This window comes from Calonectris borealis, chromosome 28, assembly GCF_964195595.1.
Source record: "Calonectris borealis chromosome 28, bCalBor7.hap1.2, whole genome shotgun sequence".
Classification (NCBI taxonomy): Eukaryota; Metazoa; Chordata; class Aves; order Procellariiformes; family Procellariidae; genus Calonectris; species Calonectris borealis.
The window spans coordinates 2,509,125-2,531,482 of record NC_134339.1 but is presented as its reverse complement, the minus strand read 5'-3'; the positions used below and the strand labels follow the sequence as shown (position 1 = coordinate 2,531,482).

At 57.8% G+C, this 22,358-nt stretch overlaps 1 protein-coding gene across 3 annotated transcripts; it reads right to left on the bottom strand.

The window, feature by feature from the left end:
* Window positions 1–173: 173 nt before the first annotated feature.
* On the bottom strand, window positions 174–21,094 carry ZBTB7A (zinc finger and BTB domain containing 7A). Of its 3 annotated transcripts, none has more exons than XM_075175375.1 (3): window positions 20,935–21,094; window positions 4,919–6,123; window positions 174–989 (listed from the first exon to the last, which is right to left on the bottom strand). In XM_075175375.1, exons 2-3 carry the CDS (start codon window positions 6,106–6,108, stop codon window positions 536–538), a joined length of 1,644 nt encoding a protein of 547 aa, XP_075031476.1. In that variant the 5' UTR covers window positions 6,109–6,123; window positions 20,935–21,094; the 3' UTR covers window positions 174–535. The 3 variants fall into 3 exon arrangements, with proteins under 3 accessions (XP_075031476.1, XP_075031477.1, XP_075031479.1); XM_075175376.1 differs by lacking the exon at window positions 20,935–21,094 and adding an exon at window positions 19,072–19,836; XM_075175378.1 differs by lacking the exon at window positions 20,935–21,094 and adding an exon at window positions 16,251–16,509.
* Between the last annotated feature and the right edge of the window lie 1,264 nt (window positions 21,095–22,358).

Genomic DNA, 22,358 nt, shown 5'->3' with positions numbered 1-22,358 from the left:
GCCGTCTCCGCCCCGGGACGCAGCAGCGACCGAGCACCTCGCGCCGCTGGAGCTCTGAACTTCCCAAAAAGCGGAGGGGGGAAGGCTGGCCCCGCTCCCCCCGGCCCGCGAGGCACCGTGTACCGCCCGCCCTGAAAGAGCCCTTCCACTCCTACCACTTTTTTTTTTTGCTATTTTTGCTTTTTTTTTTTTTTTCTTAAATAGATCTTTCTCTGAAATAGTTTTTTTTTTTTTTTTTAACGTGTGTTTGGACACAAAATAAAGCTTTGGATTTACATGGAAGCTCTTTTCCATGTGACAGAGCCACTTTCCATCCCCACCCCGCGCTGCCTAGCGTCTGCCTTTCCAAGAAAAGGTCCTTGGCTACTGAGGGATCCTCGGGGGAGCCCTGCTTACGATGGGAAGATTGGAAACATAATATATATATATATTTTTTTCTGTTTTTTTTTTTAAAAAAAGGGAGAGAAACATCTTTAAAGAGAAAAAATCGGAGGAAAAGTACTAACTAGATTTTGTGACACTTTGTTTTTTTGGTTTAGGAGAGTCCTTGCGTGTTACCCTCAGACGACCCTCCTGCTACATTCAATCCTGATGCTTCATTATTTGAATTATCCTCAAAGTGCTGCTGCTCCTGGCCGTTCCTCTGCAGGGTGTCCTCTGATTCTTGACTCTCCCCACCGGCTGGAAAACTTCCATCTTCGGCGTTCCCCGTAGGGGTGGTAGGCAGACCCCCGGCATCTCTCACCCGGGGTTTGCGGCCCCTCCTGGATGGAATACCGTTGCATCCATCTTTTTTAAGGTGCCTGTGCAAGTGGTCGGAGCGGACGAAAGTCTTGAAGCAGCTGTCGCACTGGTAGGGCCGCAGGCCGGTGTGGACGCGCATGTGGTTCTTCAAGTCGTAGTTGTGAGCGAAAGCGGCGCCGCATTCCTGGCACAAGTACGGCTTCTCCCCCGTGTGTTTCCTCATGTGAACCTTCAGCTTGTCCTGCCTGCGCGGGAGAGAAAGGACAGGGAGGGGGGGCAGGTCAGCCTGGGGGTCTGCCTTTGTCCCTCGCAGCCGGTACGGGGCTGAGCATCGGTACGGGGCCGAGCACCACCCCGTATGGGGCTGAGCATCGCCCGGTACGGGGCCGAGCATCGGTACGGGGCCGAGCACCACCCCGTATGGGGCTGAGCATCGGTACGGGGCCGAGCACCACCCCATATGGGGCTGAGCATCGCCCAGTATGGGGCTGAGCATCGGTACGGGGCCGAGCACCACCCCATATGGGGCTGAGCATCGCCCAGTATGGGGCTGAGCATCGGTACGGGGCCGAGCACCACCCCGTATGGGGCTGAGCATCGCCCAGTACAGGGCCGAGCGTCGGTATGGGGCCGAGTGTCGCCCGGCACACATCGAGCATCACCCCGTATGGGGCTGAGCATCACCCGGTACGGGGCTGAGCATCGGTACGGGGCCGAGCACCACCCCGTATGGGGCTGAGCATCGCCCAGTACGGGGCTGAGCATCGGTACGGGGCCGAGCATCACCCGGCACACATCGAGCATCACCCCGTATGGGGCTGAGCATCGGTACGGGGCCGAGCATCACCTAGTACAGGTCTGAGCATTGGTACGAGGCTGAGCATCACCCAGTACGGGGCTGAGCATTGCCCAGTGCGGGTTTGAGCGTTGCCCAGTACGCATTGAGCATCACCCCGTATGGGTCTGAGCATCGGTATGGGGCCAAGCACCACCCGGTACAGGTCTATTGCCCAGTACACGTTGAGCATCACCCCATATGGGGCTGAGCATCGCCCAGTATGGGGCTGAGCATCAGTACGGGGCCAAGCATTGCCTGGTAGAGGTCTGAACATTGGTACAGGGCTGAGCATCGCCCAGTACACGTCTGAGCATCAGTATGGGGCCAAGCACCACCCGGTACAGGTCTGAGCATCGCCCGGTACACACTGAGCACCACCCTGTATGGGGCCGAGCGCGGGTGTGGGGCCGAGCATCGCCCGGTACGGGGCCGAGCATGGGTGTGGGGCCGAGCATCGCCCGGTACGGGGCCGGCTGGCTCCTGGCAGGGCCCGTGCTGCCGCAGCCGCAGCTTGCCGGAGCCAGGGGAGGGCAGTTGCAGCAGCCGGGCCGGGGGCCAACAAGGCCACGTGAGCCGCAGCGTCTCGCTTCTTCCTGGAGTAAGAAAAGAGGCACGAAGCGCATGGCGGGGCAGCGCAGGCAGCGAGGAGCAGCGGCCCGGCCGGGGCAGAGGGCAAGGGAACCGCTCGCCCCTCGCCAAGGGGATCCAGCCCCATCCCCCTCTGCTCTCCCGTAGGGAAAAGGCAGGCGCTGGCTCCGCCGCAGCTCAGCCACCGCCGCCTTCGCCCACGGGGGGGAAATTCTGGCAGCACGAGGCCCCCAGAAGTCCTAAACCTTAAGGGAATGATCAAAACACCAAGGACGTGTCCACCTCTGGTGTTAACGCAGCTCCCGAAGGGGCTGGGAAGGTGGGCCTTGCTTAAAACAACGTGGTACGCAGCAGCAGATCAAAACAGCTTTTTTAAAATAAATTGTTGTAATTTATAGACTTTTATAAATATTTGTCATTTTTATAAAATCACTCTGCCTGTCTTTTAGAAGCTTATTAGAGCACCTTCGCCACTCCTCCCCCTGCGAACGCAGAGGAACCAGGAAGCACAAGGGAGCAAAAATCAGCGTAAACCGACGGGCTCCGGTCCCCACCCAGCAAGGGGGTGGCAGGGAAACACCCGGCGCACAACAGGCCCGGCTCTTCCTCCTGCCTTTACCCCAAAAGCTCCTTCAGGAGCGGGGACTGCTTCTCCCTAAGCAGGCTGCCCATGCCCAGGCTCCCCCAGCCTTCTGCGAGACGCAGCATTTTTAACAGCAGAGGGAAGAGATTCGTTTTCAAGCATTGGGATGAGGATGGGGAAGGAGAGCACGGTGAAGGAATGCAAAAGAATAATAAAATCAGGGGGGAAAATAAGGATGATGGAGGGCTTGGTGAGGTTTGCACCCATTTTTACATCGGGAGCCTCTGAGATAAGGCTTCGAGGTGCTGGGGGAGATGCAGCAAAAAGCAACTCATGGGCATTGCTGCCAAAAACAGCAGACAAGACCTGGGCCGGCAGCTTGAGTTTATTACGCTCTGCCGTAGCCCTGGGCAGGCCGTGCCAGGGGGACGAGGCTGGCGCAGCCCCGGGGAGCCAGCCCCGGGCATCGGGAGCTGGAAACCAGCCGCGATTTTGGGCAGCGACCTCCAGGGAGATTTTCCACGACTGATGTGATCACGGTGGGGCGAGACAGGAGATGGGGCACAGCGCTGGCGGGCAGCGAGGCCGATGGCAGCTCCCTGTCCCTGTCTGGGCTTCTCTGGGATGTATTTTGGCTGGAAAATAGCTCGGCCCTGGCATATTATGAAACGGCCTTGTTTATAGGGGCTGGGATAAGGACGGAGTTTCCACCCCATTCTCTGCAGGGCCAGGCCCTCCCGGGAGCCCGCAGGGAGCAGGTCCCCATCCGAGACCCACAGGAGGAGGGCGAGATCGAAAAGCGATGAGGTGACACTGCCCCACCGACCTCCTCCTCCTAAACACACCTCTACCCCCCGTATCGATGGCTGCCAGGGACCCCGCGGCGTTTCCGCGTCCTCCGGCTCCCGGCCACGCGAGGACCTTGGACCGCTGAGAAGGCGGCCGGATTCTGCAGAGGGGTGTGTGCGCAGCACCCAGGGGCCCCCCGGCACACGCGGGGCAGATCCGGCACGGGGCCGGGAGGTGCCGCGTCGCAGGGCCCAGCCGCGCAGGGCCGGGTGCCGGGGGAGCGGCAGAGGGCTGGCATCCTGCCCCCACCATTATCTGCATTCCTCAGCTATCCAACGTGGGGCTGGGTGCGGCCACGGGGAGGGGGCCGGCAGCGCCGTGGGGCAGGACACGGCCCTCCTGCCCACGTCCCAGCCCCATCGGCTTCACGCCGGAGCCACCGGCCATGTCCACGGCGGGGAGCAGCCCCATGGACTCCCCCCCGCCAAGAAGAGGCTCCCGGGAAGCGAAGCAGCAGTCGGCAGTCGCGAAGCCGGGAATGTTTCAGCAGGCAGAGAGCAGGCAGGGCAGGCAGCCGGGTTCCTCTGCCAGGCAGCCCACACAGTCCCTCGGCAGGGCCGGGGGGGGACCGGGGTGGGACCCCCGCCCCGGCTCGGCCACCACAGCCGCAGAGACCAGAGAGAGGAGGCGGCGCTGCGACGCGTGGACTCGAGTGAACCGGAGGAATCCAAACAATATCCCCTTTCTTCAGCGTTCCCGTGGCAGAGGGAAGGAGCGGAGGAACCCTGATTAGAAACAGCGCCGAGGCGAACGCCCCCGGGGAGCTGAACCAAGGCACCGGGGTTTGTGTGTTGTTCGGGGCGGCCATCGCTCGGCCCGTCGTGGTTCGCCGAGAGAGGACACGAGCCGTGCGGGGTTCAGCCTCTTCCCAACCCAGCTACCAGCCACCGGCGCTTCAGTCGCCCCGTGGAGCCATTTCTAAACGATGCTCCAACTCGCGCCTCAACCCCGGGCGCCTCAGCCACGATGGAAATACCAAGGGCTGCAGCTCAGTTTCATCAACCACGTTATTTGGCCTCCGCAGAAGCCCGGGTCTGGCCAGGTTTCCAGCAGAGCTCAGCAATTCAGGACACCGGGATGGTGTGGCTCTGGATATCAAGACAGACCCCTTGAGATATCTCAAGAGTCAGACCCCCAAATCGCTCATCTCTCTGGAAAACTCTGGCCTTCGTATCCAACTCTGCTGTCAAGATGGAAATCAGCTGAGCAAGCAAGATAAAACTGCACAAGAGCAGCCCCGCGCCGAACCCGGGGGAAAGCCAAGAGCCGGTTTTGTGTGACAGCCCCCTCTCCTCCAGCGTCCGCCTGCTCCTTACCTGGTGAATCGGACTTTGCAGATGTTGCACTCGTAGGGCTTCTCCCCGGTGTGGGTGCGGATGTGGCGCGGCAGCTTGCCAGCCCCCTGGATCACCTTCTCGCAGATGGGGCACTTTTGGAATGCTTTTGCCCTGATCTTCTTCTCCACCTTCTGGGACCAGGACGGATAGACGTCGCCCTCGTTCGAACTGCCGAAATATTTCAAGTAATAATCCATGACCCCATCGTCATCCTTTCGGTCGTCCTCCCCGAGCTGCTGTCTCCCCACGGAATTCATCATTTGCTGCAGCAGGGCGCTAGCAGCCAAGCCATCCACCTCCCTCGCATCATCCTCCGTCTCCGCTCCAGCAGGAACGAAGCTGGGGGAGTCACCGGCTTCCTGCTGGTCCAGAGGCCCCCCCGGGGTCCCCTCCTCTTCTCCCGGTGTGGGCAGGCCACGGCCGCTGTAATGTCCGTTCTGAGAAGGTGAAAACAAGGAGCCAGGAGCCGCCTCCTCCTCCTCTCTGTCCAGCCACATGGCCGGGTTGCTGTCAGGGTCACAGTCATTCGCCTTTGGTCTTTCGTTTAGGGGGGCTTGCGAGTAGAAGTCCATGCCATTGCAGTCCGGCTCCTCCTCCTCCTCTTGGCCTCGGAAGTTCAGTCTCTGAAGGTCTCTCAACTCTGGGTTGGTCCACGGAAAGCTGCCTTGGTGGCCATTGACGGGGTTGCTCTGGAAGAACTCCAGGTACTCTTTTGCTCTGAGATGGTTCCTTTGATCAATTTGATCTACTGTATCCATCTGGTCATTTTTGGCCAGAATCTTCCTGTCCAGGAGATCCGTGCAAACATCCCTTACCGCCGGGATCTCCAGCAGTGTGGCGGCATTGAGGATGTCATTGACGTTTGAAGTGCTGACAGTAAGGGTCGCGGTGTAAGCGAACTCCAGCAGAGCCGACAAGGCGTCCGCACTCACAAAGTCTATCTCATACACGTTTTGCTGGTCCACCACTAACCCTGAGGTGAAGAGCTTTTTGAAGTACTGGCTGCACGCCGCCAGGACGGAGCGGTGGGTGGGGAACTCCTGGCCTTCCACCAAGATGACCACGTCGCACAACAGCCCGTTGTTTCTCTGCTCATTCAGACTGCTGAGGATGTCGCTGCTGTGATCGGGGAACGGGATCCCTATGGGGCCGTCCACGCCACCCGCCATCTTCGATGCAAAAGGCTATGAGAGAAGAAGGAAAGCGCAATGAGTCACAGGGGCCTTGGCTGCTCGGAGGCATCGGCATCGCACGGGCAAACTCCCAACGCGGAGCTGCCCGTCGGCAGGTACCTGTCTGCCGATGCCAGCGTGCTCTGCAGCAAGCGCTAGCCATCGGCTTCCGTGCCCTCCGCACCTCTCCGTATCACCGACGAGTCCACTGTCCTGCCCGGCATTTAAGACATGCCTCCATCAGCAGGCGAGGACGGACTCGTGCTTACCTTCGCTCTGGGAAGGAGGAGGAGAAACACAGCCCAGGTGCTCTCAAGAGTCTGGAAGAACAGCTGAATTAGCACGGATCCGGGCCAGAGCTAGCAAGCCTTGGCAAGGATCGGGCTTAATACAGCCAGAGAGCATCTGGACCGAGCTGGCAGGCGTTGGGCTAGAGCGGCTTGAGCCTCACCAGTGGACTCCACCTCTGGGAGTATCTCCCAATCCCACCACTTCTACTGGAAAGATCCCCTGCTCATTCAGCCTTGCTCTGCCCAGCCAAACTCCTGATACAATCGTGTAATCGCTGGGAAAACCGTTCCCATCGCTCGTCCCTGGGCTCCCAGGGTCTGCAGACACCCTCAGGGAGATGCAGGCAGGGTGCTGGCAGGGAGCATCCTTTGGAAAGGGCACAGCAGCAAGCTCGGCGCTCGAGGTGGGAAGGAACAGGGGAGCACCAACCGCCCCAGCCTGCTGCTAAGGGCGTTCTACCAAGAACCGAGCTTAAACACTTAAGCCCAAGGCACCCGCTGCACCTTTCCCAGGAACAGGAGCCTCTGCGGTGGCCAGAGAGGAAAGGAGACTGGTCTCACAAAGCGCCGGCCGCAGACCTGGCACCAGCCCCGCATCTCAGAGAGGCTTCAGCAAAAGCAGGAGTTCTTTCCAATGCCGAGGGTTTGTTTAGAAAAAGATAAATAAATAAATCAGTCAGTCCTGATGCGCTAGCACGGCAGAAACGGATCCACTTGACTTTAAACACATCCTCTCTTCAAAGGCTGAAAAAGCCAGAGCGAACCGAGCAGCCCGGTGCTGGCTCGCCTCTGTTCGGAAGGGATCCCCCTTCGCCGGGAGAGGTACAGCGAGGCAGGCAAGAACGAAACCTGCCCAGCTTCACCACGCTGCCTGCCCTGAACGAGCCCCTGAACTTCCCCCAGGCCCAGCCTTCTGATGTCTAAACTGGGAATAACGTTTCCCTCCTTCTCGCTCTCAAGCAGTAAACTCTCTGCTCCTTGCAGCAGAGACCCTCTGCCTATAAATCAATATATTTGCCCCCCTCACCCCAAGCACTGGATCATTAGGAGCTAACACAACCAGCAGCATATCCACACGCAGATCATTTGGTTCATAAAATACCTTGACGCAAGCGTAAGTATCAAAGTCCCTGGTTTACAGATGGGGAAACTGAGGCACAGCGGGAAGTGGCCTGCCCCACGCGATGGGGGGGATGGATGAGTCAGGAGCATATCCAGAACAGAAGTAATTATACAGGAAGCAACTCCCAGCACCGCGTTATAGCACGGGGATCTAGCAACCAGGTTGCAAAACAACGCTCGCTTCCCGACACAAGCACACACCCCCCGCCCCCATTCTGGGCTCGCTAGGAGATTTCTCAGTAGTTCTTCCTATTTTCTTATTTTTAAAAAAACTTCATTAATCCAAACGAAAAAAAAAAAAAAAAGGAATTTCTGCACCTTCTTGTTTTATACCAAGAAAACGCAGGAGAAAGCAGTTCTGAGCCTGCGAAACACCAATCTGAAGCAAACCCCGCAATACTAAACACCAGTAACGCAGCACACAAATGTGATGGGGGGGTCAGGGTGGGAGGGGGGAACCAGAAGAGCCAGGCTGGATGCACCAGGCAGCCGGTGCAAGTCCTGCCACGAAGCCCAAGCACCAAAGCAAGGCGGCTTCCCGAGACACCCGCAGCAAGGGAACCAACTCCAGAGCTGCCTCCTGGGCTCCTGCAGCGGCAGGATTTGAACTTGAAGCTGTGTTTCACAGGTCTGTTTTGTTTTGTTTTTTTTTTTTAAGAAGAGAGGTCCTCGCCAGGGAGGAAAAGGAAAAGGCTGTTTGATGGCTGAGCGCAGCCTGGGACCACGAAAGCCAGCACCGCTCCGAATTTGGGTATCGGCTTCAGGTGTGACCTTGGGCAAGGTCACGGCATCTCTGCATCTGCAGGGGGTCCAAGGGACCCCCCCCCCCGCCGCCCCGGCCTGCCGAGCCACTGGGCTACGGCATGGGAGGCCTCCGCTGCCTCAGCATCGCTCGCCCCATTCCCACCAGGGCAGCCCCAGAGCTCCCCGAAACCCCCCGATCTGAGCCACGACCGCTCCCCAGAAAAGCGGGTCTGATATCTCTGCCCCCCCCGCCGCCTCCTGGCCCTGAAAAACGACATTAGAGCCTTCTCCCCCCCTTTCCTCTCCAGGTTAGATGCTTTACAAAGCTTTTTCCCCCCCGCTCTAAAGAGAATTTGAGCTGCGTGAAGCATTTTGAAGCTTCACGGCAATAGTCTCCCGGGCAGTCAGGCTTCGTCACCCACACAACCGGGCTTTGTCGGCTGCGGTGCCCAGCCCCGGGGACTGAGGGGGCCTGGGGGAGCGAGTCAGGCCGTGCCGGCAAGGTCACCCCCCCTCCCCGGTCAGGGGGCCGGGACAATCAGCTGGACAGTGTGGGAACGGCTGCAGGGTCATGAGACCGCCGAGGGCTGGCATGGAAAGTTGTACAACTTTGCAACTCATTCTCCTCGCACAACACGCCCTTTGTGTCCCTCATCTGCGGTGGCCGAGAACGTCGAGGGGCTAAACGGGCTGCCCCAAACCGCCCCCCGCCCCGGGAACGGCCACGGCCAGAGACCACCGGGCTCCTTCCCTGAGCGCTGCCACCCAGCCCTTAAAAATCACACCCTGTTCCCCTTTCAGGGGGCTGAACAGCCGGAGTATTAAAGCCTGCACGGAGCTGGGTGGCTCAGGGGATTAGTAACAAGAGATGGAGCCTTCCACCTTTATAGGTTCAAAAAAAAAAAAAACCAAACCCCACCGGGAGCAGGCACGGGGCACAATGCTGGGTCGGTGGGTTGGCTGAAATCCGCTTGGAAAGGAGTTCCTGACGGCCAGGTGACAAGTGACAAAAGCCACTGGCATGACCGCCAACTAGTCCCCTCCTTGGCAAGAATGAGGTCTGAATGGGCCACCAAGGGGGAGATTCAACTACTGACCTAAATTTCCCAGGCAGCTCTTTTCTCTCTCTACACTCCCCGACCGCCGAAAAGGCATTATACGCTCGTTGTCCCAGACCGCGCGTCTCTGCAGGGTTGCAAAGATGCCACATTTCACCCCAAAGCGGCTGTGTTTGAGAAGTTAGGAAATGGCCCTCGCATGTAACTCATAGCAGCTGAGGGACCACCGTCAACTTAAAATACGGTCCATTTGAAAGAGAGAGTTAACAACAATACCAGAGCTCTCGAATTTATTTACAAACCTGGTGTAACACGACGCGCATCCCCAACTACTCAGCTAACTCTGCCTCGGTGCCAAGCCCACTCTGCATTTCCAAAATACCAAGGTTTGGCTACCCCCGGCTCCCCAGGTCAGCCCGACACAAACACAGCCCGATTCCAGGCAGGAAAAAAATGCCATTATTTTTTGTGTGAGAAGTGCTGCTGAACACGCGTGCGAGCGAGGGAAGCCCTCCGCCTGCCCGAGACGCTGCTCGCGGCAATCTCGGCTGTTCCACATCCGACTGGTTTCACACCGAGGCTGACTGCAGTTTGATGCTGCTCCTCAACACTAAAAGGTTATTTTCTTAAGCTCAAGTTAGCAACTCGCTCCTTTCAGACCTACCAGATGAACTGCAAAAGAGCAGAACGGAGCGTTAACCGAAACCCCTGAGCTTGCACTTTACTCACCTCGAGTCCGGCGGGATGTCACCCAATCGCTTTCCTACAGGAGTTCTGGAATTTGACATTTACATTCAAATGAGACGACCACATTAAGATGGGATCACAACCAAAAGTGCTGACAAAACACTGCTTAATTACTAGTTTTCCACATAACCTCACTGGGTTTTTTTCTTTCTTTTGCTTCTTTGCATTGCTTTAAAATTTAGCTGGGCGACCAGAGGAACCTGAGCAGCTTAGAGGGGCTCTGAAATACGCAGGTATCGGGTGGAAGAGCTAAGTCACATCTGGTTTGCCGGTAACAGCCAATGTTTTCAACGTGCTCTTCATCCGGAAAAGATCCCAAATCGCTTTACAAAGGCAGGGCTCTCCTCTCCCGCAGAGGTGCCACCCACTCCAGCAGCACAGATGAGAAGCTTGAGCAACACTACGCACCCGCTCCGGGCAGAAAGGGAAAATTATCATCGCCTTTTCCACCAAGCATGAGGCGAAATGGCTTTAGGGCACTGCTACAATCCACAAGGCAAGGTTTCCTGGGAATAACTGCGTTTTGGGCTACGGCACGTGGTTATTTGGCCTCTTGCAGCTCAAGGTACCCAAGGAATGGAGCTCACAAGTTGCTATGCCCAATTTCTTAGAAGAAATGCACATATGACAGTGTCAGGGCAGATTTTGCAGCGGCGCTGCTGTGTGCTAGAAAAGAATTATTAAAATAATGTTGCTATATAAAAAAAAAAAAAAAAAAAAAAGAAAAGGCAGTGGTTTGCTGCCCAAGGCCCAAACATTATCCTAGCCCTCACTCACCACCGACTGGAGAAATGGGCATTTTTTCCCTATGAATAGCTCACCCCAATTATAGGTCACACAACGCAAGTCCTTGTCTCTTCACTTTGTATTTCAGGAGCGATCATCCCAGTTCCCCCCGTCCTTCTTCCAGCTGCACGGACACATCTGCAAGCCTGGATCCCTTGAGATAAAACGCAGTTCTCCGGCCATTTGGAGCATGAGGCATCATCTCTGCTGACACCAAGCTCTGCAACATCCCAAGGACAAGCCCAAGCAGGTCTCCCTCTGCCCAGGATCCACCCTAAACTATGCAGAGGCCTGGGGAAACACACCTAGCACGCAGCAGCATAAAGCCAAAAAGGTGGGAAGATGGTAGGCAGGAGGAAATGAAGGAGGGTGTTTTGCCTGCTTGGGAGAAGTCACTATTTCAACCACTCTATGGTGCTATTAAAATTCAACTGCTCTCTAAAAGGAATGCGCTGTCGGCAGTTTAGTGCCAAACTATCCGAATTATGTGGACCTGCAAAACAGATGCATGTTCTTGAGAGGAAGACCCTACACATTAACAGAAACAAACTGCATCGTCGGAAAAAATTAAGATAAAATAAAAGCACGCTGACTCTTTTTTTTAAATCTAAATCCTCACCGTTTTGATAACGCAACAGGAAGAAATCTTTGGTGTATAGCAGGTAATTGAGTCACCAACGGCAAAAAGAGCGAATTCAAGCTTTCTTCTATCTTGACTGGACATCGCATCTGGGGTAAAACACCAGAGGACACAGACGGCATGACCAAGATCATGCAGCTATTGAAGTGAAGAGATCAGAGCAGAACGAGCATCCTGCAAATATCTGTGGCCTCTTTGCGGACAATATGGCTCTGTTTTCTGCAAACAGGCATCCCCTCCAGCCCCCTACAAATCCCCGTCTGAAGGCACTGGCTCTGGGAAGCATCTTATTCCCCAGCGCCTCTGCCACAGCTCTCAATGCAGGGTCTCTGTTACCGCAGCTCTAATCGCTGGATTCACGACACGAAAACTCATCTAAGGAACGAGACGGACCACGTCATGAGGATTCAGTTGGCTCCCAAACAGGCACCGGGCTCCTGATCGCACAAGCAGACCAAACTACCCCTCCACTGGTTCCTCAAAGCGGGGTGGTTGTTTTGTTCTGATCCTTCCAAAGATGAGAGCTTTCCAAGCATCCCGCTTCAATGTCTCAAATTTAACGTGAAGTGAAAAAACAACCGAGATGCTGTGACAATATCTGACAAGGTAGCCCCAGCTCCTCGGTTACAGCAACCGCCTTTCATTTCAGTCCAACTCGATGAACTCGCACCATTATCAAGTAAGCAAAACAGCTGGAGCTTTCCTTGCTGCTGCCAGGTCTGACCTGCCAGGGAAGTTTGCCTCTCCCTACTGTCTAGAAATATATGCCTGGGCAGCGTAGGAAGCTCCAGCACAGTCAACCCTTGTTCTAGGACTGTTTCATACCAAGCAGCTGCCCAAGGTAAAAGGAAATCTACCCAAAAACCTGCAGATACATCGACCGCCGATTCTTCAGCACGGATCAACACCGCATCCCGCATCTTAGAAGAGCCAAAGTGCTTTATGAGCCATATATCGATGGGGAAGAAACACCTAATACACCACAGAAACAACAGTCGCTGGGGCAGGACACACAGCGATTTAGCAGCAGAGACGTTCAGACAGGAAAGGAGAATCCCACATCCTGCTACCGCTGCCAAGGGAACTCTGGTAGGAAGAGTATCTGGTAATTGCTCCCATTGAAGTTTGGACGGAGCGCTGGAATTGAACGCCCCTCGGACCCTCAACGAGCATCATGGGAACTTTAATGACCACAAGTAATAAAGAACCTTGATTTTCCTTCGTATTAAAAAACCCATAATAATCATCCCCTCCCACAGCAGAGCACCTTGGAGGTAGGAGCGGTGCCAAGAGTCGGCTTTGCCGTGGTGCTCTCCTCTCCTCGGGCTGGCCAAAAGGGGCAGATCTGCAGAGCCGGTGGAGCAAGGACAACCCTCCCCCAGACACCAGCCAGCCATTTCCTCGCTCAGGAACGGCTGCATCCTGTGCTCATTCAGAGGAGCCTGCGTAGGTCTGATATATTTGGCAGAGCATCTAAATCGGGCTGGAAGAGCTGCATTGAAGAATTCGGATGAAGAAGTCCCAAGCCCACGTTATACCAGTGTTTCGGCTCAGATATCAAACTGGGCTGCGAAGGGACGACCACCAAGCCTCTCATCAAGGTGACACATCGCCTAGCAGCTCCTGGACAGACAGGTTTTGGGGGTAATTCAGCAATCCCCCTGCTACCTCAGGCAAACCATGGCAGCTGATTGAAGGTATCGCCAAGAGACCAATTTAAATTTTACACCTCAACCCATTTATAATCCTTTCAGCATTCAAAACTGCTCCCCTCCCAGCCCTTACCACCGTGTCAGCAGTGGGCAGAAGCAAAGGAGAACTTCACCAAGACACCTCGACGGTGTAACTGTGACCACTCATGCCAAGCCAGAACCAGAGCAAGAGCAACTGGAACCGGGCTCCCGAATCCTGCCGGCAGCGGCAGGTTGCAAAGCAAGCAGAAGAGATGGTGCGACCATGACGGAGCAGGGAGATAATGACTACCCAGGTGGAGCTGGTCTCCGTGGTGCTGTTAATGAGATGCTAGAGGTCTGGGATTCCTCATCACGCTAGAGGAAATCATTAGGGACACTGCTACGGAGCATACCAGGAAGAAAAGGGCTTGTTGCTCTTCATTTTCCAAAACTGCTTGAATTTAAGTGCTTTTCACACGTTGGTCCAGAGACAAAGGACATGCCAGATGTGGCTTTTTTTCCAGTTGCATGGACAGCGAGAGGACAAGTGCCGCTGAGGAAAGGGCTCATGACTGCCAGCTTTAACACCAAATCTGGGGTCTGACCAACAGACTGACCCTTCAGCAATCCCATCCCTGTTTCCCTCCTTGCCTCCCCCATTCAGGCTCCGTATTTCGACCCAAACTCTGACCTCTAAGCACAACGGCAACACAGAGAGCGTTACTACTGCTGACCAGGAGAATTAAACCAAAACCAGGCAAAGGAAAGTCACCTGCAGCCAAGTGCACAGGGCCCGCTCCCGACATGTCCCGAGTGCCTGGGGAGGGGGGAAGCCCTCTGCATCTCCCAGGACAAGGTCTACGGCTTTCACGTAAACCTAATGGCATTCACCGCACAGAGAAAGAGACACAGCGCGGCTCTACCTCTAAAAATGCTGGTAGCCCACTTCCACAATGAAGAAAAACAGATGATGGATGACCAAACGTCACGCTCTGCAACACTGCAGATCCCTACCGATGTCTGTAGCTGGGAAGGGATTTCCTTCCAGGGCACAGCACAGCCTCGCACAGCGCATGGGGAAGTTCGGTTTCCGCCGCAGCATCAACTACTGGCAAAAACCAGAAGTCGACTTAAACCCCGATAGACAGCAGTGGTCTGCTCCCGCCCGCCACGTCACGTGGCGAAGCATGGCGGCCCGGCCTCCGCCAGACCTGTTACGGCACATCCGAAAGAGGCGGTCGCGGCACGGCGCGGCGCAGAGCCGCCCCAACCTGCCACCCCTCCAAAACCGTCCCGTGCCGGATCAACACGCGGCCCTTTTCACCGCTGACAGCAACAACCAGGACGTACTAAAACTTCTCTTATGTTGCAAGGTTAGCTTGAACTGGTTACTCCACCCAGACCTCCTTGCCAATTTTCTCCTTTGTCATCAGAGACCGTATTTAATCCAGCAGGAATGTGCCTTGGTTCAAGCCCGTGTAGTCACAGACCCAAGACCCACGCGTGTCCCTTGAACTTCTGTGCGTGCAAGGGTTTACTTTTGTGCCCGAAGCCCCCCATCACCGGCACCATTGCTCTGCCTCGGGGTTTCTCAACGTGATGGTCCCAAGTCCATCACACGAGGTCTTCGTGCTGGGGCTGCCTCCGGGCAGCACGAATTTCTCCACGCTGAGAAGAAACGAGCCGCCATCCACCGAGGAGGCTGACAGCTGCCCGGCAACTCTCAGATCCTGCTGCAAACCCCACCTTTGCTCCAGCAAGGCTGCACACGAGTTGCTCCCAGGCCTCCCTCCTCTCCTCAGCTCAGCCCTGCAGCCTACGCACGCAGCCCTCAGCCTGCTGAAAATCTCTAAGCGTGGTTTACAGGGCCGGGAAGGCCGGCCGCCCTTGCGTTAATGGAAGCTGCTTGTTTTGCTGCTGAAACAAACTCTTCAAAAGCCAAGCCCAAGTGTGCCCACACGCCTGTTGCCTCAGCCCTCCGACGGGTTTTCTCCCACATAGCTCTGCTGTTGCCGTACAGCAACGGAGCAGCTCCCTGCAAAACCACGGTGGGGTTTTCGGGAGATCCTGCAGAATACCAAGCCCATGCTATTCAGCCCTTAGTTCTCCTAAATACTTTAGAAAGCCTCAGAAGTTACACGCAAAGGGAAAAAAAACCCCACAAAACATGAATCTCTGTGTGCTTCAATCCTGGCGAAAGGACCAGCCCGTGCCTAGGAGCACAGTGTCTACGGAAGGGGAAGGTTTCTTTTTCAACTCGAAAGCCCCGTAAACCTGGAGGCACCGAGATCCACACAGAAATAAGCTGCCAGTATTTCAAAAAGGCAACATTCGGCCCCTTCATCAAAGGGAGCGGCTGAAGACTCGTCACGAAGCACCGAAGCCGCCGTCAGCATTAACCCACTGCTCGGCAAAGCACGAGGGCTGAGCGGGGGCTGCGGGGCCACCGGCACGTCCCAGCCGCTCAAGGCTGGATGAAAACGAGAGCTTCTGCGGGTCGTATTTTTACACCCTCCTCCCCTTCAGAGACCAGGCACGATCACAGACCAGCAAGAAGCCAAATCCTGCGCTCCCCGCTCCGGCCAAAATCCCCCCCAAGTCCCCAGCGGTGTTTCCCCCGAGAAGAGCTGACAGCCTCTGCCCCCTTGGCACCACCTTCCCCCTCCCCTGTCGCAGCTTCTCTCCGTCTCCTAAACCGAGAGAACCGTAAGAATTGCTCAAATCCCAAACCCCCCGTTCCCGCAGCACCCCCGCAGCGCCCGTCCGTTTCCTGACCTGCTCCCTGCACGCCCGGCTCTCCAGCCCAGCTCCCCCCCGAGCCCCAAAATCAACCCGTCCCTCTCCCACCCGCAGCCATGTCACAGGTTGCCCTTCCTCCCCCTCCACAAGCCCGACGTTTCCTGCCCCGCTCCCCCTGCCTTCAGCGTTCGATGTCGGAGGTCTAGCATTAATCTAATCGCCTCGAATGGCATCTCAAAGACTGGTCGTCTTTTACACACCAGGAAGGGGGCAAAAAGAAAAGGAAAAAAAAATAAAGAATATGAATAAGATTGGAGTTTACTGACAAAGCAGAGCGTACCGGGCAGGGCTTATGTAATTCCTAGTTTGTGGATACACAGACAGCTCGTCTCGCCGTTCTCGACTCCACGCCACGTGCAAAAGCGAATCCCGAGAGCAAGCATGCCACGCGCTTCATCCCCGGCAACGCTGTCCTGCCATGAAGCTCTTTTCCTTCCCTCCTGGGCGCACAACCGGGCAGCGCAGGGATGAAGGGAGGGAACGCTGAACCGGTACCGCATGTACTCTGCCTGTTGGGGCAAGAGGCTCCAAGTAACTAGAGAGCAGCAACCTGTAGCTACAAGCCTACCTTCGATGCTTGCCCAGCTCTGTGTTGGGTAGGCACTCAAGCAAACAAAAAAGAAAAAGCATTCTACTTACTGGTTTCCAGTTTGCCGGTGGGAAATAAGTAGGTGCACGAACCAGGAAGGAAATAGGGCGCACAACTGCAGTTTAACAGCAGGCAAGAGGGAGTTAAAACGCAGCGCTGGGACGCTTGGGAGCATCCTCTGCTGTGAAAAAAAGCAGAGCAGCAGTCCTTCCCGCAGCGGGGAGAGGATCTCACGCAGTTTCAGACGGGCGTTACAGAACTGCAGGGGTGGAAAGCAGGAGGAAAACGGTCCCGAAGGTGCTAACCCTTCACGAGGCGAAGAAACCACCCAGCAAACGCCAGCGCCGTGTGTTTCTGCCCGGGCCCCTGCACCCTGGGAGGGCGCACGCATTCAAAGAGATCGGCGAAAAGTATTTGAGACAGCAAGGCTGTCGTCAGGGAGATCACGCTCTTGACAGTCCGGCTGTACGCATTTTTTAAGGGGTCGGCGAAGCAACGGCGTCGGAAAGCCGCTGATTGCCAGGGGATCTGCGGCTCATCTCACCGACGTGGCCTTGGCTCCCACCTGCAGCCACGGGGCAGCGCGCACCAGTTTCCAGTTTCTCGCACCTTGTCACATTAAGAGAGGACGCTGATCTCTATAGTTTCCTTCCACCTGCAGCCCGGGACTGCTGCCCGAGATCTCGCAGGAAGGTTTACAAGTCCCTCAGACGGCCGGGTCTCCAGGGAGAAAGGAGCCCCACCGCGATTCGAGGCACAGAACGACTTTTGCTCCGTTTGCGCCGTGGAAGTCGCGTCCGGACTCTGCTACAGGAGCCAGCAATGACACCGGGGAGGCAGGGAAACTGAAACTATGCGCGGAGGGAAGACGATATGGCCAGAGAGCTGGGCGAGAAACAATTGTCCCTGGATACTCGCAGAGGATCCCGACGCTTGTTTGACCTCGTTTACTCCTGCTCTGACATCCCACCAGAGCTCCTCCGGGACCGGCAGGATACTCCAGGCACAGGTATCGGGATGGACACGCGGCTAACGCCGCTCGGGAGGCAGCACCGAACACAAACACGCGCCAGTTTGGATCAAAGGGTCATGGGATTGGGTAGAAACTCTTCTCTTCATCCTAGAGACCGTCTTTCTCCCTTTCCCCGAGTTTTGCTCGTCAAAAGGCTTTTAATTACAGACTGAAACCAGTCTCTTCAAATTTGAGGTTAAGGCTGGTTGAGAGCATAGTTAAGAGCAACTGTTTATTGCTTTGACTATGCAAGATAACGAGTAGGATTCTAATTGTTTGCCACAGAAGTCTTCTCTTTCAATAAATGCAGTATCCTGAGACTGGGAAAAAACCCTCAAGTGTCACTTTTAATCAAGATTAAACCACAGTTCTCAAGCATTTAGGCTCTGTCTCAAATGCAGACCAGGAATTTCACAGGCCCCCTCAATTTTTAGGTTGGACACCTGCGGGGGACTCGATTCTGCACAGTTAAAACCCAGCACTCAGGCAGCGCTTTATCCGCCAAACGAGGTCTCGAGTAAGACACGCAGTGCAAGCAAACCATCGCAGCGCCTCGATAGAAGCATATATTTCTCCCCTGATTTGCGTCCCATGCCGACATCCAGATTCTCACACCGGGAAAACAACTGTAATTTTCAATTCTGCTTTAAAAGTCACAAAACACAAAGCGAACCCACCGCGTTCAGCGTACCAGATTAATTCCACCCAGCTGCAGCTGGCCCAGCACCTCTACAAAGCAGAGCTCCTTATTAAGCTCACAATACAGCTAAAGATCATCATCGGACCCGCTACCACAATGCAACAAGATGCATATATGAGCAAAAAAGGAAAAAAAAAAAAAAGAGGCATAAGAAGAGTTGCGGATCAGCAGAAAATGAAGAACTATTTTCATTCACCACCAAATTTATTAAGAGCTCATGCCTTGCAAAACCCTCCCCTGAGTTACTAACGCAATTAAGGCTTGGTGGAAAAATCCCACCATCTCACCCATGTTTGGGTTGCGCCTCTTCACTCCCTCTTTCACCAGAACAAGCCTAAACAGGGGCCAGAATGAATATTAAACAAGAATGGCTCCTCTCTAATAAACTGCTCAGTTTCTCTCCGTCTCACTTTTTCTTTTTTAAAAAGTTGTTTAAATACAACATCTCCAGCAAACCATCAGAGTTAAGCCAGCCAGTCTCTTCCTGACCAGCCTCCAGAAGCGCCCACATACTGCAATTTCCAACCAGGACCAGCAGAAACCTTCAGAAATAAAACATTTCCTTAAAAAAAACCAAACCAAACCAACACTTTTTAAAACGACGGGATGACCTTTTAGCTCCGCTGCTACGCTGCACACAACTTCAACCCTCATTAGGTTGTAAATTCTTCCAGGCAGAGACCTTCTCTACCCATGTCTATAAAGTACTTATTATATAAGTTATGGTTTCGATAGCCAAGACAATTAACAGCACGGGGAACACGGCTAATCTTGAACTCGGACCAGCAGCAAACTCTTACCAAGAGTCCTTGAGCCGAGAGAAGCTTTTGCTGCCCAGCCTCCTGCTGCCCTCCAAGTTAGAGGGTCTCCAGGAGGCCGGCTGAGAACACGGGAGAGCCACACGAGGCACGAGCAGTCACATCGGTTGCCGATGCACAACAGGAACTGTTGTTTTCAACATACGAACGTCGGGATTTGAAAGTTCTGGTAAACGGAAGCCCCAGGTGCCGGGAGTCCCGCTCCACGTGCGGGGCCAAGGGCTTTTCCCGCACTACTGAAACAACGCAAGCAACAAAGCCCTTTCCCCAGGTAGCAACCAGCTCGCCTCGAGTTTTCAGACGACGGTCACCGCAGCAATCTGCCCGTGACTTTGTCTCCTGCCATCAGCCTCACAAACGCAGCGCTCCCGGGGAAGCCGGTGGTAACCTTCAGCTCTTATCTCAGGAGCTCAGCACAGGAGCTTTGGGTACCTGAAGGCTCGAATCCCGACCCACCACCTCAAACTCAAGAGCCTTGAGATGAGGGATGGCAAAGACAAGGAAGTGTCACAACCCTGGCCAAGCAGAGAGCTGTGAACGAGGGATGCTGGCCCTCATGTCAACCTCCGCCGCAACTGCTGCGCAGGTCCAGCGGCGGGGAGAGAGGCTTATCCCGCACGGCTCTTCCAGGGCAGCCCTCTACGCAGGGCCCAGCCGACGGCTTTCAGGGCCCCAACCACCGAGGGAGGGGGGGGGATTATCACCGCGAACCGCCGCCGGCTGCCCGACCTCCCTCTCCTCGCTCTGCGCACGGGGGTGGGTGCGCAGCCGGCCGGGGGGAGATAAGGAAGGGCTGGGGGGGGGGGGGGGGAACCAAACAACAAAACCCCTCCGCAGAACGAAGGCAGGGACAGGCGGCAGGCCGGGCCGGCCTCCCCCGGGGCGGCTCCCCGCGGTGACGACCTTGGGGTGCTCGGGGACAGGAGGGGGAGCCCCGGCGGGGAAGGGAGGCAGGGAGCGGCCCAGGCCCGGCGCCCCCGCACGGGTCCGGCCTGGCAGGACTCACGCCCCGGGGGACCCCACCCAGCAGCCGGGGGCCCCCCCCCTCCGGCCGGGTCGGGCCGGGCCGAGCCGCCCCCCCGCGGCCCGCTGGCGGCGGGGCCCACAGGGAGCCTTGGCCGGGCGCCACGACCCCACCCCTTCCCCCGGGCGGGCCGCCGCCAATGGAGGCCGGGCGGGGGAGGGGGCGGGGGGCGCCGAGGCGAGGTCCCGGCCCCGCGGCCGCCGCCCGGGCTCCCCCGGGCAGGGCCGGGCAAGGGCCGGGCCGGGGCCGGGGCGGGGGGCGCGGGCCCGCCCGGGGAGGCAGCGCAGGCCCCGCCGCGCCTGTCCTCGGCCACCCCGCACCCCGCGCGCCACCCGCCATTGGGCCGGGCGGCGGGCGGGCGGGCGCGCGGGGCGGAGGGCGCGCCCCGATTGGCCCCGCCCGCTGCCCATCAACACGCCTCCCACTCGCCGCGCGCGCGGGGCAAAACGGGAAACGTAGTCCGCGCGCCCCCTCGCACCTGCGGGCCGGCGCGGCCGCCGGACTACAACTCCCAGGAGCCCCCGCGCCGCGCCCCCCCCCCCCCCCCGCAGGGCCCTTCCCCCCCTCCGCGACCCCCCCAGCACGGCCCGGCCAAGTACAACGTATGCAGGCGGGGGGGGGGGGTTGGGGGGGGGGGGGGCAGCTGCCCCGGCCTGGCCCGGCCCCCCCCGGCCCGCAGACCCCCCCGACCTCCCCCTTCACCCCCCCCCCAGCCCCCGTGCTGCCCCCGAGGGGGGGTCGGGCCTCCATTCCCCTCCCCCCCCGGGCCCGACCCCTGCCCGCCGGCCCCCCCCCCGCCGCCCCCCCCACCCCCCCCGTACCGGGCGGGGGCCGAGCGGTCCGAGCGAGCGGAGCGGGCCGCGCCGTGCCGAGCCGGGCCGGGCCGAGCCGTGCGGGCGGGCGGGCGGAGCAGGCTCTGGCCGCCCCGCGGGAGCTGCTCGCCGAGGCCCGTATGCGGCTCCTTCCTGCTCCGGCCGGGGCCGCCCCGCTCTTAAAGGGGCCGCGCGCCGCCCCCCCCCGCCCGCCCGCCCGCCGCCCCCCCCGCGCCCGCCGCCTCGGGGCGCAGCCTCCCAGCCGGGGGGGGGCGCCCCCCGCAGCGCGCGGCTGCGCGCAGGGGGGAGGCCGGGGGCCCTTTAAGAGCCCCCACAGCCCCCTCACCCCCCGCTGCGTGGGCTGCTCCTCGCGCCCCCGCCGCCCGTGGCACCGCCCCGGCCCCCCGCGTGTCACCTCACAGGGCACCGCCGCGTCACACACGCACACACCCCACACCCCCCCCCCGCCCCGCGTGTCACCCCATGGGGCACCTCCGGACCCACCCGTGCCACCTCCCCGCGCCCTCAGTCCCCCCATGTCTCCCCACCCCCCATGTGTCACCCCATAAAGTACTTCCCCACACCCCTGCTCACCCCCCCCACGTGTCACCCCATAGGGTCTCCCCACAACCCCAAATCCACCCGTGTCACCCCCCCCCCCCCGTCACCCCACAGGGCACCTCTCTGTGTCACCAGCCCCCCTGCATGTCACCCCTCCTCCTGCGCCCCCCCATGTCCCTCAGGATCCCCCCGCTGTCCCCTAACTCCCCCCCCCCCCCCACTGGGAAGGGGACACGAAGAGAGGCTCTGCCCAAGGTCAGCGGTGGGCTGGGAGCCAGGGGACAGGACAAACCCGCCGGAGCCACCACCCCCAGGCCTGCCCCGGGGCGGAGGGGGACACAACACCAGCGGCCCCTACCCATGAGCAGAGCTCCAGGTCTCTTCTAGATGCCCACCATTACGCTCCAGAGTGAACGGCTCCATAAGGCCGGTTTCCTGCAGGTTGCCAGGTTCAACCTGCTGTGGGGTACCCAAGCCCCGGCAAGATTTTAAGGAAGGTTTTGAATTAATAATAATTTAAAAACAATTAATTAAAAGAAGAGACAGACAGACAAGAAAATGCTTTGATCAAGAGACCCCCCCGGGGCTCCCAGGGGCCAGCACCCCTGGGATTTCTCTGTTTCTCCCCTTTTTTTACTTAAATAACCCCGCTTGGCTCCTCATACCCACACTACTCACCCTGGGATCCCCCCACTTCCCCATGCCCCACCCCTCCCCAGCCGAGCCCTGGGGGGGCCCCAGAGGGTTTTTAGGGGGGGGTGTTGGTATCATTAACCCCATTCTGCAGGTGGGGAAACTGAGGCAGCACGGGGAAACCCAGCTGTAAGCAGGGATTGAGGGGACCCTGCGCCCCAACGCCACGTTGCGGGGGA